At 36.9% G+C, this 16,627-nt stretch overlaps 2 protein-coding genes across 2 annotated transcripts; both read left to right on the top strand.

Annotated features, from left to right (window-relative positions):
* The first annotated feature begins 1,110 nt into the window (after positions 1-1,110).
* Positions 1,111-1,779, top strand: LOC131805802 (uncharacterized). The gene is made up of 3 exons (XM_059129447.1): positions 1,111-1,137; positions 1,196-1,522; positions 1,612-1,779. Exons 1-3 carry the CDS (start codon positions 1,111-1,113, stop codon positions 1,777-1,779), a joined length of 522 nt encoding a protein of 173 aa, XP_058985430.1.
* Positions 1,780-9,159: 7,380 nt separating this feature from the next.
* Positions 9,160-9,835, top strand: LOC131805803 (uncharacterized). Its single transcript, XM_059129448.1, has 3 exons — positions 9,160-9,186; positions 9,248-9,574; positions 9,668-9,835. The coding sequence occupies exons 1-3, from the start codon at positions 9,160-9,162 to the stop codon at positions 9,833-9,835; spliced, it is 522 nt and encodes a 173-aa protein (XP_058985431.1).
* The last annotated feature ends 6,792 nt before the right edge of the window (positions 9,836-16,627 follow it).

A 16,627-nucleotide genomic window follows, 5' to 3' on the forward strand; every position in this document is an offset into this window, starting at 1 on the left:
GACGTGGATTTTTAAAAACAAACAATTTTCATAGGACCGAAGGACGTGGATTTTTTAAAACAAAAAATTTTCATAGGACCGAAGGACGTGGATTTTAAAAACAAAAAATTTTCATAGGACCGAAGGACGTGGATTTTAAAAATAATTTTTTTTCATAGGACCGAAGGACGTGGATTTTAAAAATACATTTTTTTCATAGGACCGAAGGACGTGGATTTTAAAAAAAAAAATTTCATAGGACCGAAGGACGTGGATTTTAAAAATTAATTTTTTCATAAGAACGAATGACGTGGATTTTTAAAAAAAAAAATTCATAGGACCGAAGGACGTGGATTTAAAAAAAAAATTTCATAAAACCGAAGGACCATAAAAATGGCTATTAAAGTTAAATTAAAATTAAAGTTAAATTATGACGGTCTCGAGAGACCTTAATACGTAGTCGGTTACAGGAATATTCAAAGCTACCAGAAACCTTAATAAGTACTCAAGCAGTCTACAGAAATATTCAAAGCGAGATTGCGAGAGACCTAATAAGTACCCAAGCAGGCTACAGAAATATTCAAAGCGAGATTGCGAGAGACCTAAAGAAGTACTCAAAACTACAAGGATATCTAAAGGTACAGTTTCGAGAGACCTTAATAAGTACTCAGAAGATACCTTAATAATTACTTAGGCAGACTACAAGGATAATAAAAGGACACACAGGACTTACAAATGGTGTCGAATGATATGCGTTTAATTGAATTTCGGTATGGAAAAGCTCCAAGGGTCGTACGGAGATAAACTTTGAGGCAATATAGAGTTGAAAAGTGCGAGGAGAATCCAGAGACGAACCACAACAGACAAGACAAAGACCGAATCAATATGGTTGACAGCCTGATTTCACCCTACCAAATGATGTCACGCCTTGACTCGCTAATTACCTGCTAATGGTTGGAAAATTCGTTGGCGTATAAAAAGCAGCCACAACAAATATCATCTAGTCAATAATTTGATTCACATTAGAAAATTGAAGTTAGTGAAGAATTTTGTAACGGGACCTTTTCCAAAGCAATGACTTTTTGTTGCTACATATTTATCTGGGGAATACTTATACTGGTGATTCATCTAATGTTGAATGAAGCGGCCAGACAAAAGGTGGGTCGAGATAACTTATCCAAATTTAATTTTAAATTTTTCGTTTTTTTCCCTTTAGGCCAGAACTCTATTATTTCAAGATGTTCAAATAACTTTCAACAAAGATTACTTGAAGGATTATCGCATAGAACTGACCAAAGATCGCCAAGGTTTCGATTGTGAGATCATATTAATTAAAAATATTACCCAGCCTATGTGGACTAAGATAACGATTGAAATGCGATTAAAAAAGGACAATCGTTACAAATCGATATTCAGTTATGAATTCAATGTTTGTGATTTTCTCGGTTTCACCGGAAGCAGCAGTTCCACGAATATGATCATTTTGTGGATACAAAATATTCTCAAGTACAGTAAGCTGCCGAAGTCGTGTCCGATATTGACGGTATGTAAATAAATTATAAGATGCGAATTTTTCCTTTGAAATTTTAATTTTTTCTATTTTGCGAATTTATTGTGCTTTCCTGTTTGTAGGGCACCTATGGCTGGGATCATTTCAAGGTGGAAAGGAACAGCATACCCTCATTTGCCATGACTGGTATATACCGCATAAATGTTACAAATTATCTGAAAACGAACAGCGGCCGACTACCAATGAGCGATACAACATTAAGGGCGGCCATTCGATTCAAAACTTTTTAATGAGGAATTCAGAAAATGCCGGATTGGATACATGATCTGTGGAAATGTTTAATAAATACCTACCTGTGTTGGCTCTTCTTCATAAATGATCTCCAAATACATTGGTCTTTAGTGTCATCTCTCCAGAAATTTATACGAGATCTGATAATACAATACCTGTTATTTTATTTTTTCCACAATGTGAGATTTGGTCCATAGAGTCCCAGGGTTTGAAACCGTTTTTTTGATAATTCAGGTTTGGACCGCATCACGCATCAAATGATATATACCCTCTGTAGCCATATAGCTGATGGCATAAAAATCGAAGGAATTTTGGGTTACTTGCCGGATGAAAAAATGGACAAAAAATTTTGTACAAAATCCAGGTCGTCCTTTGAAAAAATATAGTATACAAAATCCAAGTCGTCCCTTGAAAAAATATTGTTTAAAAAATGCAGGTCGTCCTTTGAAAAAATGTTGTTTAAAAATCCACGTCCTTTGAAAAAAAAAATCTTTAAAAAATCCACGTCCTTTGAAAAAATATTCTCTAACAAATCCACTTCCTTTGAAAAAAATATTCTCTAACAAATCCACTTCCTTTGAAAAAAATATTCTTTAAAAATCCACGTCCTTTGATCCTTTGAAAGATATTCTTTAAAAAATCCAGGTCCTTTGAAAAAAATATTCTCTAACAAATCCACTTCCTTTGAAAAAAATATTCTTTAAAAATCCACGTCCTTTGATCCTTTGAAAAATATTCTTTAAAAAATCCAGGTCCTTTGAAAAAAATATTCTTTAAAAAATCCACGTCCTTTGAAAAAAATATTCTTTAAAAATCCACGTCCTTTGAAAAAAATATTCTTTAAAAAATCCAGGTCTATTGTCTATTGAAAAGTATTCTTTAAAAAATCCACGTCCTTTGTTCCTTTGAAAAAGTATTCTTTAAAAAATCCACGTCCTTTGTTCCTTTGAAAAAGTATTCTTTAAAAATTCCACGTCCTTTGGTCCTTTGACAAAAATATTCTTTAAAAATTCCACGTCCTTTGGTCCTTTGACAAAAATATTCTTTAAAAAATACACGTCCTTTGGTCCTTTGAAAAAAATATTCTTTAAAAAATCCACGTCCTTTGGTCTATTGAAAAAATATTCTTTAAAAATTCCACGTCCTTTGGTCCTTTGACAAAAATATTCTTTAAAAAATACACGTCCTTTGGTCCTTTGAAAAAAATATTCTTTAAAAAATCCACGTCCTTTGGTCTATTGAAAAAATATTCTTTAAAAAATCCACGTCCTTTGGTCCTTTTTCAAAAATATTCTTTAAAAAATACACGTCCTTTGGTCCTTTGAAAAAAATATTCTTTAAAAAATCCACGTCCTTTGGTCTATTGAAAAAATATTCTTTAAAAAATCCACGTCCTTTGGTCTATTGAAAAAAATATTCTTTAAAAAATCCACGTCCTTTGGTCCTTTGAAAAAAATATTCTTTAAAAAATCCACGTCCTTTGGTCTATTGAAAAAATATTCTTTAAAAAATCCACGTCCTTTGGTCTATTGAAAAAAATATTATTTAAAAAATCCACGTCCCTTGGTCCTTTGAAAAAAAATATTCTTTAAAAAATCAACGTCCCTTGGTCCTTTGAAAAAATTATTCTTTAAAAAATCCACGTCCTTTGGTCTATTGAAAAAATATTCTTTAAAAAATCCACGTCCTATGGTCCTTTGAAAAAATTATTCTTTAAAAAATCCACGTCCTTTGCTCCTTTGAAAAAAAAATATTCTTTAAAAAATCCACGTCCTTTGGTCCATTGAAAAAAAATATTATTTAAAAAACACACGTCGTTTGGTCCTTAAAAAATATTCTTTTAAAAACACACGTCGTTTGGTCCTTTGAAAAAAATATTCTTTAATAAATCCACGTCCTTTGGCCCTTTGAAAATATATTTTTTTTTAAAATTCAAATAATCCACATTTGATCCTTGAGAAAATAGTCTTTAGAAATCCACATTTGATTCCCGAGAAAATAGTCTCTAGTGATCCACGTTTGATCCTTCAGAAACCATTTTTAAATCCATATTTGATCCTTGAGAAGATAGTCTTTAGAAGTCCACATTTAAATCTTGAGAAAATTGCCTTTAATACTTAAAAAAATTTTTAAAAATATACATTTAGTCCTTGAGAGAATAGTCTTTAAAAATACACGTTTGGCTTGAGAAAATGGTCCTTAAAAATCCAAGTTTGATCAGAATACATTCCAGTCCAAAATCCAGTTTTTTGTCCCTTAGAAACCATGAAAAATAATATCAAAATTTCATGCTTGATCTTTGAGAATCCCGACTTTAAAAATCTCTAGATTAGTTCCTTGAGAAAATTGTCTTAAAAATCCACGTCCTTAAAAAAATCCTTTAGAAAATATTCATAAAAATTCCATCAAATCCTTCCGAAAATATGTTTGATCCCTCGAAAAATATTCTCAAAAATATTTGTAAACGACCACATTTGATACTCTTAAAAAAAAATCGTCCAGGTAGTGTGCCCCTTAATCCGTTGCATCCTTTCATTCTCACTTTCCAACTTCAATTCCAATCACTTCATGTTGCTGCACATGGTTTTCAATTGTTCTGTTCGCCATAACCATATTGCAAACTCAACTCCATGGAGTGTCATGGCAGGAAGTTAAAGTTTTCCACACGCTCTCTTTCGCTCTCCCTTCCTCCCTACCCTCCCTCTATTATCCCTACCATTGTTTTTCATTGTCATTTGGAGTGGCAACAAAACGCTTATTTATTTCGAGAGCATCATTGATTGCATTGTGTGCAATGGGTAAAGATTTTGAAATCATACATTTGACGGGGAGGTAACCAAGGACCTGAGTGAGATTGGAAAGTCAAAAAGAGTTTTCCGTAGGCTTTGATTTAAAATTTACAAAGAAATTAAACAGGATGTCAGGATATTTCTTAAAAATAAAGTAATTACTTTAAAGGGGATACAAGGACAAAAGTCTATGGGTGTAGGGAAGAAATTTTAAATCCCAGAGTTTCTGAGCCCGATGGAGAGAAAAAATTGGAGTTGAAGAAATTTTGTGAAAAAAATCGATCTGAAATATTAAGACTTGACCTTAAGAAAATAAAAACTGAAGATCTCCCTAAAGTCATGGCTTCATTGTAGCACTATCTTTAAACTTCCCTTCGTAATGTTTCCCGCTTACCTCCGTAGACCCTAAATTCCCGCAATTTTTTTTTTGTTACTGATTCACTGATTGATTTTTTGTTGTTTCTAACAACCCAATTCAGGATGGAAAATTTTTGCTTGCAAAGCTTAATTATTTTATACGTCACGAAATCTAATTCTTCTTGTCTCGACGAGCTGTGATGTCATAATGACTATTAAAATTAAATTTAGCACGAGCTGAATTAGACTATGGAAATCGAAACGACCGTTTGATAGCCTACGTTAGATCTAAATTGTTTGCATCAAGCTTTTTTGAAACGGAGGTTCAAGCATTAATGGAGTTGAAAATCACGAACTAACGCCACCTAGTTGTGATATTGTTATAACCTTCCAGCCACATTACAGATATGAGGTACTTGTCGATTAGGGGAATTATTCTCTTATGTAAATGAGCTTTATGGGAATTGATAATGCTACAGATAAAACTCGTATAAAATGGAGTTGAATGTTAGGAAATAGCGCCATCTAGGTGTGGTATTGATATATCCCCTCCATTAACGTCACAGCTAGGTGTCATTATTCATTTAGGGGAATTGTTCTCTTTTACAAATAACCATATTTGAATTTAAATGTGCAGCAAATAAAACGCGTATAAAAATGCTATCTTGCTCTACAATCAGCTCAAGCGAAACTAACTAACGCCATCTTGTTGTAGTGTACCGACTAGAACTGAAAGAATGTAAAAGTTTTTACTACGATAGCCGATTTTCTATCTATGATATCGAAGAAAATTGCAAAACTAGCAGATTCTTGCAGGTATTGGAACAGAGCATTAATTATCCTACACGTCAGATAACTCTTGTCAATTAAAAAAAAAAAAAAAAAAAAAAAAAAAACGCCATCTAGTTGTGATATTGGAAATCACTGAAGAAGGTCTCAAATAGATGGCGTTGCTTATCAAGAGCATTACTTCTCTCATGGAAATGCTCCTGGAAAATTATGATAAAAAATAACTCTTAAATGTGTGTTATTTGAAGCTTTTAACGACTTAGATTTGTAATTTTTGAGCTTGGGATAGCTCAGCGGGATCCAGAGGTTCGTAGAGAAAATTTTAGAATTTCGCTGAGTGAGATAGACTAGTGTCATCGCTTGTTCAATTAATCGGGCTTTAGCCAATGACATAGAGATTTTGTGCAACCAACTTCAGACTGCTGTCATTTCTAAGCCGCTCGTCCGACACCTGTTAAAATTATTCCAGTGGCAGCTCATTATATTGTTTACAAGCGCCGAAAAGCATTTTGGTGAGACTTTTCCAGAAAAAAAAAATTATTCATGATGGAATTCAAGCGTGATAGTGTGAGTTCTTAATAATTGGCTGAAAACCCACAAGGGGCTACCGTAAGAGCTCTCCAGCATTTAAATGTCAATAAATCTTTTGTGTCTCGTACCATCGCCCGTTACCGTGATACTGGTAGCATAGCCCACCTACGTCAAGGAAGTGGACGGAAATGGAACCGCAACATCAGCAGAAATGGTTCGAAAAGTAAAGAAACGACTTGATCGAAACCCGCGTCGCAGTGGCCGAAAAATGGCTTGTAAGCTGAACATATTGCAATATTCCATTCGGCGAAATTTTGAAAAATAAGCTCGGGGTAAAGCCATTGAAATTCGAAAATTCCAAAAAGTGAAAAACTTACACCGCAGCGGAAAGAAAATGGACTGACTCAATAGAGCTAAAGAGTTGCTTCGCTTTGCCGAAAGTGGTGAACTGCCGAATTTGGGTTTCTCCGTCTTCGATGAGAAAATATTCGTTGTCCAGAAGTTTGTAGACAAACAAAATGATCGTGTTTACTTGCCAAAGAGGTCAGCTGAAAATGTGCACCTTCGGTTGGCCACCAGACCAGAACTCAAGCGATGGCCATGGTGACGCTGTGGGCCGCCGTAACAGCCGATGGTCGCTCTCCACTCGTATTAATCGACCTTGGCATCAGAATAAAGGCCGATTATTCCCGCGAAAGTATTCTGGAGGGTGAATTAAAGCCTTGGGCATGCAAACATTTTGGCCGCAGACCTTAGACATTCCAACAGGACTCAGCACCATCGCACTCAGCACGCGGCACCCAAGAATGGCTACAAAATAAGGTTCCTCGCTTCATTTCCAGCGCACAGTGGCCACAAAAATCTCCGGATACCAATCCGTGGGACTATTGTGTCTGGAATATTTTGGAAAGCAAGGTTGGCACTAAAAAATACCAAAGTGTCGATCACCTCAAGCAGGAGCTTCGCCGGCAATGGGCCAAAATACCGCAGAACAACATTCGGGCAGCGTGTGTTGGTTTCATTGGCCATTTGAAGGCCATAATTCGTGCCAAAGGTGATCAATTCGAACAAATCTAAACTTATTCTAAAATTTGAAGCTATTTCCGATATTTTTTTTTTCCATTCAAGAATATTTAAAAATTATGGCGTTTGGCTTTGTTGCAGTTTTTTTGATCTCACCCTGCGTATTCGAAGTTCCTTTATTTACTATGAGGTAAAGGAACATTAATTGGTCCACTAAGTCTCATGACCCGCCGTCCACAGGATTTTAGATGGACACACTGGGATTCGTCTAGTTAAGTGATCTGGCAAATTGCTCGTAGTGTAAAGACTTCAAGTCTTCCTGCCGGGTGTTTGAGACCTGGATAAGTATTCTTAAGTTTTCCAAGAATTTGTAGAGGGAAATACAAGAATATTCAAGGCTATAGTAGTACTCAAGATGACTACAAGGATATTCCAAGGTACGGTTGCGAGAGACCTTTAAAAGTACTAAAGCAGATTACAAGGATGCGGCTGCGAGAGACCTCAATTAATACTCAAACACACTATAAGGATATTCAAAGGTACGATTTCGAGAGACCTTAATACATACTCAGTTACAGGAATATTCAAAGCTACGCTTGCGAAGGACCTTAACGGGTACTCAAGTATATTACATGGATATTCAAGACTACGATTGCCAGAAACCTTAATAAGTATTCAAGCAGACTACAAGGGGTTTCAAAAGTACGTTTGTGGGAGACTTTAGTAAGTACTGAAGCAGCTTACGACGATATCCAAGTTTGCGATTGCGACAGACCTTAATAAGTACTCAAGCAGTATACAAAGTTATTCAAGGGTACGGTTGTGAGAGACCTTAATAAGTATTTATGGAGGCTACAAGAATTTTCAAGGGTACGGTTGCTGGAGACCTTAATTAGTACTCAAGCAGTCTACAAGGATATTCAAGGCTACGATTGCGAGAGACCTTAAGAAGTACTCAAACAGACTACAAGGATATCCAAGGCTAAGATTGCGAGAGACCTTAATAAGTATTTATGCAGACTACAAGGATATTCAAGGGTACGATTGCTGGAGACCTTAATAAGTACTCAAGCAGAATACAAGATTATTCAAGGATACGGCTGCGAGAGACCTTAATAAGTATTTATGGAGGCTACAAGAATTTTCAAGGGCACGGTTGCTGGAGACCTTAATAAGTATTTATGGAGGCTACAAGAATTTTCAAGGGTACGGTTGCTGGAGACCTTAATAAGTACTCAAGCAGTCTACAAGGATATTCAAGGATACGATTGCAAGAGACCTTTATAAATACTCAAGCAGACTACAAGGTTATTCAAAGCAACGATTGCAAGAAACCTTAATAAGTACTTAGCAGACTACAAGGATATTCGTGGATACTGTTGCGAGAGATCTCAATAAGTACTTAAGCAGTCTGCAAGGATATTTAAGGATAATAAAATGACACACAGGGCTTACAAGGGATGTCGAAGGACATGCGTTTACGGGAATTTCGTTATCAAGAGAGCCGAAGGGTCTTATAAAAAAAAAAACGCCGTGAGGGCTGTTGCGAACAAAAACTTTGTGACAACATAAAATCGAGAAGTACCAGGATATTCCAGAGGCGAACCTCAACATACAATACATGTTGCCATGTTTGAAAATTGCTGATAGCTGATTTCACCCTATCAAATGATGTCACGCCTTGGCTTGCTAATTACCTCCTAATGGCAATTAGCGCTCACTTACAGTGGCGTATAAAAAGCAGCCCGAAAAAATATCAGCCGTCAGTAATTTGATTCGCATTAGAAAATCGAAGTTAGTGCACAATTTTGAAACGGGAAATTTTCCAAAATAATGACTTGCTGTTGCTACATATTTATCTGGGGAATACTTATACTGGTGATTCATCTAATGCTGAATGAAGCGGCCAGGCAAAAGGTGGGTCGAGATAACTTATCCAAATTTAATTTTTAATTTTTCGTTTTTTTTTTTCGTTTAGGCCAGAACCCTGATATTTGAAGATGTGCAACTAACCTACAACAAGGATTACTTTAAGGATTATCGCTTGGAACTGACCAAAGATCGCCAAGCTTTGAATTGTGAGATGATATTAGTTAAAAATGTTACCCAGCCTGTGTGGACTAAGTTGACGATTGAAATGCAATCGAAAAAGGACAATAGTTACAGATCGTTATTCAGTTATGAATTCAATATGTGTGATATTCTCGGTTTTACCGGAAGCAGCAGTTCCACGAACATATTTATTTTGTGGCTACAAAATTTTCTCAAGTACAGTAAGCTGCCGAAATCGTGTCCGATTATGACGGTATGTAAATAATTTATAAGATATTGGATTTTTCCTTTGAAAATTGCAATTTGTTTCCCTTTTTGCGAATTTATTGGGTTTTCCTATTTCTAGGGCACCTATGGCTGGGATCATTTCAAGGTGGAAAGGAACAGCATACCCCCATTTGCCATGACTGGTACATATCGCATAAATGTTACAAAATATTTGAAAACGAACAGCGGCCCAGTACAAATGAGCGATACAAAATTGAGGGTGGCCCTTCGATTGAAAAACATTTGAGATTTTATGAGGAATTCAGAAAAATCTAAGTTGGATAGATGATCCGAAAAAAATATTTAATAAATACCTGCCTATGTTGGCTCTGTTTCATAAATGATCTCCAAAAAACATTGGTCTTTAGTGTCATCTCTCCAGTAAGTTCTACGAGGTCTGATAATAAAATTCCGGTTATTTTAATTTTTCCACAAAGTATTATATTATATGTCGATGCCGTGAAAAAAATCCGCCTTAGATATAAACCACTTATGCCAGAATTTGTACACCCTCCACCATACTATGGAGGGTATATTAACTTTGTCATTCCGTTCGTAACTCCTCGAAATACTCATGTCAGACCCAACAAGGTATATATATTCTTGATCAGCGTAAAATTCTATGTCGATTTAGCCATGTCCGTCGGTCTGTCTGTCCGTCTGTCTGTCCGTCTGTCTGTCCGTCTGTTGTTATCACGCTATCTTTCGAACAAATTGAGATAGACGGCTAAAATTTTGCACACATGTTTATATTTCTAGTAGGCAGGTTAAGTTCGTAAATGGACCATGTAGGTCCACGTTTTCATATAGCCCCCATATAATGGTACCTCCCGATATTCGGTATTTTGATGATTTTTGCGGCATTATTCACCGGAATTGTTTCAACTTTGGTATTTCAGGTTCGTAATGGATATTACAGCCTATGACAGAAAATTGTCTGTGCAGGTCGACGTCTTCGTATAGCCCCCATATAACGGTACCTCCCAAAATTCGGTATTTTGATTATTTTTGCGGCATTATTCACCGGAATTGTTTCAAATTTGGTATTTGAGGTTCGTAATGGATATTACAGCCTATGACAGAAAATTGTCTGTGCAGGTTCACGTCTTCGTATAGCCCCCATATAACGGTAAATCCCAAAAGTCGGTATGTTTTAATGATTTTAGCGCCATTATTCACCGGAATTGTTTCAAAATTGGTATTTTAAGTTCGTTATGGGAACTACAGTCTGTGACAGAAAATTGTCTGTGCGGGTCCAGGTCTTCGTATAGGCCCCATATATCAGTACCTCCCTATATTCGGTATTTTGACGATTTTAGGTACAATACCCACCGAAATTGTTTGAGATGTGGTATTTGAAGTTCGTAATGGATGCTACAGCCTGTGACAGAAAATTGTCTATGCTGGTCCAGGTCTTCGCACAGCTCCGATATAATGTTACCTCCCTATATACGATATTTTGATGATTTTAGCTACATTATTCACCGTTTATTTCAAGTTTCGAATTTGAATACGGCAATGGCTAATGACAAACAATGCCTATGTAGGTCGACGTCGTATAGACCCCAATATAACGACAATATTCGGTATTTTTAAAATTTAACAAAATTTTTTAAGGATTTTATTTTTTTTTTAATTTCCAAATTCGTTGCAAATGGTGGAGGGTATTTAAAGTTCGGCCCGGCCGAACTTACTGCTTTTTAACTTATTTTCTAATCGATTTTTGCTCAAAATTAACAATTTTGGAACAATTTTCGATGTTGCTGTTGTTTCCAGGGTCGCCATAAGGACCCACTAAACCTTACGGAATAAACAGTTTATTTTCTCCCACGTGGGACCAAAATTGAGATTTTATTTATATGAGTGACTTATACTACAAATGAAATGCGATGGGTTGACAGACCGGGAGATGTGTGCCATAATACAGTCGTTGGTTGCTAGTGGCGGCCGTCGGTGATGATGGGGTGTGTTGAGGTTTAGATTTTGCGATGAGGTTCGTGAATACGGTTGATGACCGGGAACGACGATGCAATGATGTTCGGGAACTCGGTTGATGATCGGGAACGACGATGTGATGATGTTCGGGAATTCGATTGATGATCGGAAACGACGATGCGATGATTTTCGGGAATTCGGTTGACGCAGTTATTAATACTACTTCTACGTGCTACAATTACCAACTACTCCGTAATCATACACACAGGGAATTAAACCGAGGTATCTGTGTGGGACAGAAAGCCGAAGCTTCCGTGTGATATAGGAATCCGAAGACTCTGAGTGGGACGGAAAGCCGAGGCCTCAGTGTGCTACAGGAAACCGAAGTCTCTGTGGGGAACGGAAATCTTCGTGAGGTACAGGAAATCGAAGTCTCTGAGTGGGACGGAAAGGCGAGGCCTCCGTGTGGTACAGGAAACCGAAGTCTCTGTGTTTGGACGGAAAGCCAAGGCCTCTGTGTGATACAGAAAACCGAAGTCTCTGTGGGGAAGAGTGGCCAATATTGCCTATTTTGTATGGGATATAAATAAATATGATATAAATATTGCGAGGTACCAGGATTAGACTACGGACTACATTCCTCACTTTATATGAATTATGTGAAAATTTTAGAAAATAATCTTTAGATCCCACAAAGTGAGATAAAAAACTGCGACAAAGTCAAACGCCATAATTTTTACATTTTCTTTCAAATTTTTTTGAATGAAAGCAAAAAATGTCGGACATATCATCAAATTTTAGAATAAGTTTAGATTTGTTCGAATTGGTCACCTTTGGCACGAATTATGGCCTTCAACCGGCCAATGAAAGCGTCACACGCTGCTCGAATGTTGCTCTGCTCTGCGATATTTTGGTCTATTCCCGGCGAAGCACTTGCTTGAGGTGATCGACAGTTTGGTAGTTTTTAGTGCCAATCTTGCTTTCAAAAATACTCCAGACACAATAGTCCAACGGATTGGTAGCCGGAGATTTTGGAGGCCATTGTACACCGGAAATGAAGCGAGAAACCTCATTTTGTAACCATTCTTGGGTGGCACGTGCTAGGTGCGATGGTGCTGAGTCCTTTTGGAATGTCCAAGGTCTGGGGCCAAAATGTTTGCGTGATTTTTACGTTTTTTTTAGTTTTATTGAATGAAAGCAACAAGTGTCGGATATATCATCAAATTTTAGAATAAGTTTAGATTTGTTCGAATTCGTCACCTTTGGCACGAATTATGGCCTTCAAACGGCCAATGAAACCGTCGAAACGCTGCTCGAATGTTGCTCTGCGGTATTTTGGTCCATTCCCGGCGAAGCGTTTGCTTGAGGTGATCAACACTTTGGTAGTTTTTAATGCCAATCTTGCTTTCCAAAATACTCCAGACACAATAGTCCAACGGATTGGTAGCCGGAGATTTTGGTGACCATTGTGCACTGGAAATGAAGCGAGAAACCTTATTTTGTAACCATTATTGGGTGGCGCGTGCTGAGAGCGATGTGGTGCTGAGTCCTGTTGGGAATGTCCAAGGTCTGGGGCCAAAATGTTTGCTTTGCGTGCCCAAGGCTTTAATACACCCTCTAGAATATTTTTGCGATAATATTCGGTATTTATTCTGATGCCACGGTCGATTAATACGAGCGGTGGGCGGCCATCGGCTGTTGTGGCGGCCCACACCATCACCATGGCAGGCGCCTCAGTTCTTGTGGCCATCCGAAGGTGCACATTTTTAGCTGACCTCTTTGGTAAGTAAACACGATCATTTTATTTGTTTACAAACTGCTGGACAACGAATGTTTTCTCATCGGAGAAAACAAAAATTCGGCCGTTCACCACTTTCGGCCAAGCGAAGCAACTCTTTAGCTCTTTTGAGTCAGTCTATTTTCTTTCTGTTGCGGTGTAAGTTCTTGCACTTTTGGGAATTTCAATGGCTTTACCCCGAACTCATTTTTCAATATTTGCCGAATGGAATATTGCAATATGTTGAGCTCACGAGCCATTTTTCGGCCACTGCGAGGCGAGTTTCGCTTCTTTACTTTTCGAACCATTTCTGCTGATGTTGCTGTTTTCTTGCGTCCATTTCCTTGACGTCGTCGGGCTACGCTACCAGTATCACAGTAACGGGCGATGGTACCAGACACCAAAGATTTATTCACATTTAAATGCTGGATGGATCTAACGATGGCCACTTGTGGTTCTCTAGCCAAATATAAAGAAATCACACTGTCGCGCTTGAATTCCATCACGAATAAAATTTTTTTCTGGAAAATTCTCACCAAAATGCTTTTGTACGCTAGTAAACAATATAATGAGCTGTCACTGAAATAATTTTAACAGCTGCCGGACGTGTGGCTTAGAAATGACAACAGTCTGAAGTTGATTGCCGTTTTTTTTTCATCTCACCCTGTACATCCTATTTGGACTAGTATTACACATATGGGGCACATTAAAATTGAAATCGGACGAAAATATATGTATGGGAGCTATATCTAAATCTGAACCGATATTCATCAAATTTCCCGGGCTTACTTCTGAAATGAACTCAGGTGTGTGTGCTAAAATTTATTTGATTCGGACTGATATTGCGCATTTGGTGCACAATGAAATTGAAATCGAACGAAGGTATATATGGGAGCTATACCCAAATCTGATCGGATTAACACCAATTTCACTAGGGTTCGTTCTGGGGCCAAACAGCTGATTTGTCGATTATTTTATATCAATCAGACAATAAATCCGACCTATACTTTGTTTACGTGGAGGGGAGATGCACACATAGACTCAGAATGTGATTCTAGGAAGATCGCCAAAGGGATTTATGGGTCTATTTCGAGTCCTTCTGTGTGTGACAAACAAAAGCGCCAAGACATAATACCCTGTACCACAGTGTGGCGCAGGCTAGGCTAAACAAGTAAAAAAACCATTAAGTTCGGCCGGGCCAAACTTTTAATACCCTCCACCTTACCCTAAGAAACATTAGAAGAAATGTGGCAAAAACCATTAAAATGCCGAATATCGGGAGGTACCGTTATATGGGGGCTACACCAAAACGTGGACCTATAATTACAATGTTTCGCCACACGAACTAGGACCCTTTATGACCAACAAATACCAATTTTTAGACAAATCCGTGAAAAAATGTGGCAAAAATCATCAAATTACAGAATTTCGGGAGGTACCTTTATATGGGGGCTATATCAAATCATGGACCCATGCATGCAATGTTTCGCCACCGAAGCTGAAACCCATTATGACCAACAAATACCAATTTTCAGACAAATCCGTGAAAAAATGTGGCAAAAAAACTAAAATACCGAATATCGGAAGGTACCTTTATATGGGGGCTATACCACAACGTGGACCTATACATGCAATGTTTTGCCACACGCTCAGGGACCCGTTATGACCTACAAATACCAATTTCCAGACAAATCCGAAAAAAATGTGGCGTAAATCATCAAAATACCGAATGTCGGGAGGTACCGTTATATGGGGACTATACCAGAACGTGGGCCGATATATCTCATTTTCAATACCAACCATCCTAGACACAATGCAAATAGCTCTGCTAAATTTTGGCGCTCTACGTCAAATAATGTGGGCTGTATCGTGATTTCAACAGTCAGACGGACAGACGCACATCGTTAAATCGACTTAGAATTTTATGCTGATTATGAATATATATATATATATATATATATATATACTAGCTGAACCCGGTGCGCTTCGCTACCCCTTTTGATTTAATATGAGTTCAAAATTTTATTTACGAATATATGTTGGTTAAAAAAAAACACATTTAAAAAAAAATTTTGCACTACTTTAATGCGTAAATAACCAAAATGACATACATACACGAAGGGTTTGTCCTTCGGATTTATTTATTTCATAACAAATACCAAGCGTGCAGTAAACTGCAATCTTTTGAAGTTGAGTAGCATTTCTATTGCAATTAGTGAATTCAACGTAGCAACATACTTCCCCGTAATAAGCGTATTTCAAATCAATTGTTGTGTTGTTTTTTAGTGTTAGCCTAAGGCGTTGTGGGTCAATGGTTCTTATTAAAATCATATCCCAATCTGATCCGATTTAAATATAATTTAAAAAAAAAATTATTTTACACCAAATTCCGCCACACCTTTCATATTTCATTGAAATTGGTGCGTCAAATATGTGAAATCGGCCGAGAATATATATATGGGAGCTATATCCAAATCTTAACTAATTTCCAATTAATTTGTCACATTTATTGTTGTAACCAAATTCCGCCACACATTCTGAATATCATTAGTATCGGTCATATATATCATGTTTGGTGCATAACATGTATGAAATCGACCGAAATATATTTGTTAGCCAAACCTCAACTGATTTCAATATAATTTGGAAATTTTTCCGGTACCAGATTTTGTCTCTCTCGCTTTGGGTGCATCAAATATGTGAAATCGGCTGAGTATATATATGGGAGCTATAATCAAATCTGAGCGTATTTGAATATAATCTGTCAAATTTATTTTTGTACCAAATTTAGCCACTCATGCCGAATTTCATTGGAATCGGAAATACGTATCGTGTTTTGTGCATCAAATATGTGAAATCGGCGGAAAATATATATGGGAGCTATATCCAAATCTGAACCGATTTTAATATAATTTGACTAATTTATTTTCTAATCAAAATCCCGTTACATATTCCAAATTTCATTGAAATTAGAGATAAATAGCGTGTATGGTGCATAAAATACATGAAATCGGTCGAAAATATATATGAGAGCTATATCCAAATCTGAACCGATTTTAATATAATTTGACAAATTCATTTTGGCTCCCAATTCCGTTACTTATTTTAAATTTCATTACAATTGGAAATACATATCGTGTTTGGTCCACCAAATACATGAAATCGGCCGAAAATGTATATGGGAGCTATATCCAAATCTGAACCGATTTCAATATAATTTGGGAAATCAATTTTTTAGATAAAATCTATCACACGTTTCAAATTTCGTTGAAATTGGGGGTACATAGCGTGTTTGGTGCATCAAATGAACGAAATCGGTCGAAAATA

Source organism: Musca domestica, unplaced genomic scaffold (genome assembly GCF_030504385.1).
Source record: "Musca domestica strain aabys unplaced genomic scaffold, Musca_domestica.polishedcontigs.V.1.1 61, whole genome shotgun sequence".
Classification (NCBI taxonomy): Eukaryota; Metazoa; Arthropoda; class Insecta; order Diptera; family Muscidae; genus Musca; species Musca domestica.

What these genes read in the sequence shown, in the direction of transcription:
- LOC131805802 (XM_059129447.1), top strand. Translation starts at nt 1,111, where the DNA reads ATGTTGAATGAAGCGGCCAGACAAAAG. An exon ending in ATGAAGCGGCCAGACAAAAG is followed by an intron (nt 1,138 to 1,195) that starts GTGGGTCGAGAT and finishes TTTTCCCTTTAG; the next exon opens with GCCAGAACTCTATTATTTCA. An exon ending in AGTCGTGTCCGATATTGACG is followed by an intron (nt 1,523 to 1,611) that starts GTATGTAAATAA and finishes TCCTGTTTGTAG; the next exon opens with GGCACCTATGGCTGGGATCA.
- LOC131805803 (XM_059129448.1), top strand. Translation starts at nt 9,160, where the DNA reads ATGCTGAATGAAGCGGCCAGGCAAAAG. An exon ending in ATGAAGCGGCCAGGCAAAAG is followed by an intron (nt 9,187 to 9,247) that starts GTGGGTCGAGAT and finishes TTTTTCGTTTAG; the next exon opens with GCCAGAACCCTGATATTTGA. An exon ending in AATCGTGTCCGATTATGACG is followed by an intron (nt 9,575 to 9,667) that starts GTATGTAAATAA and finishes TCCTATTTCTAG; the next exon opens with GGCACCTATGGCTGGGATCA.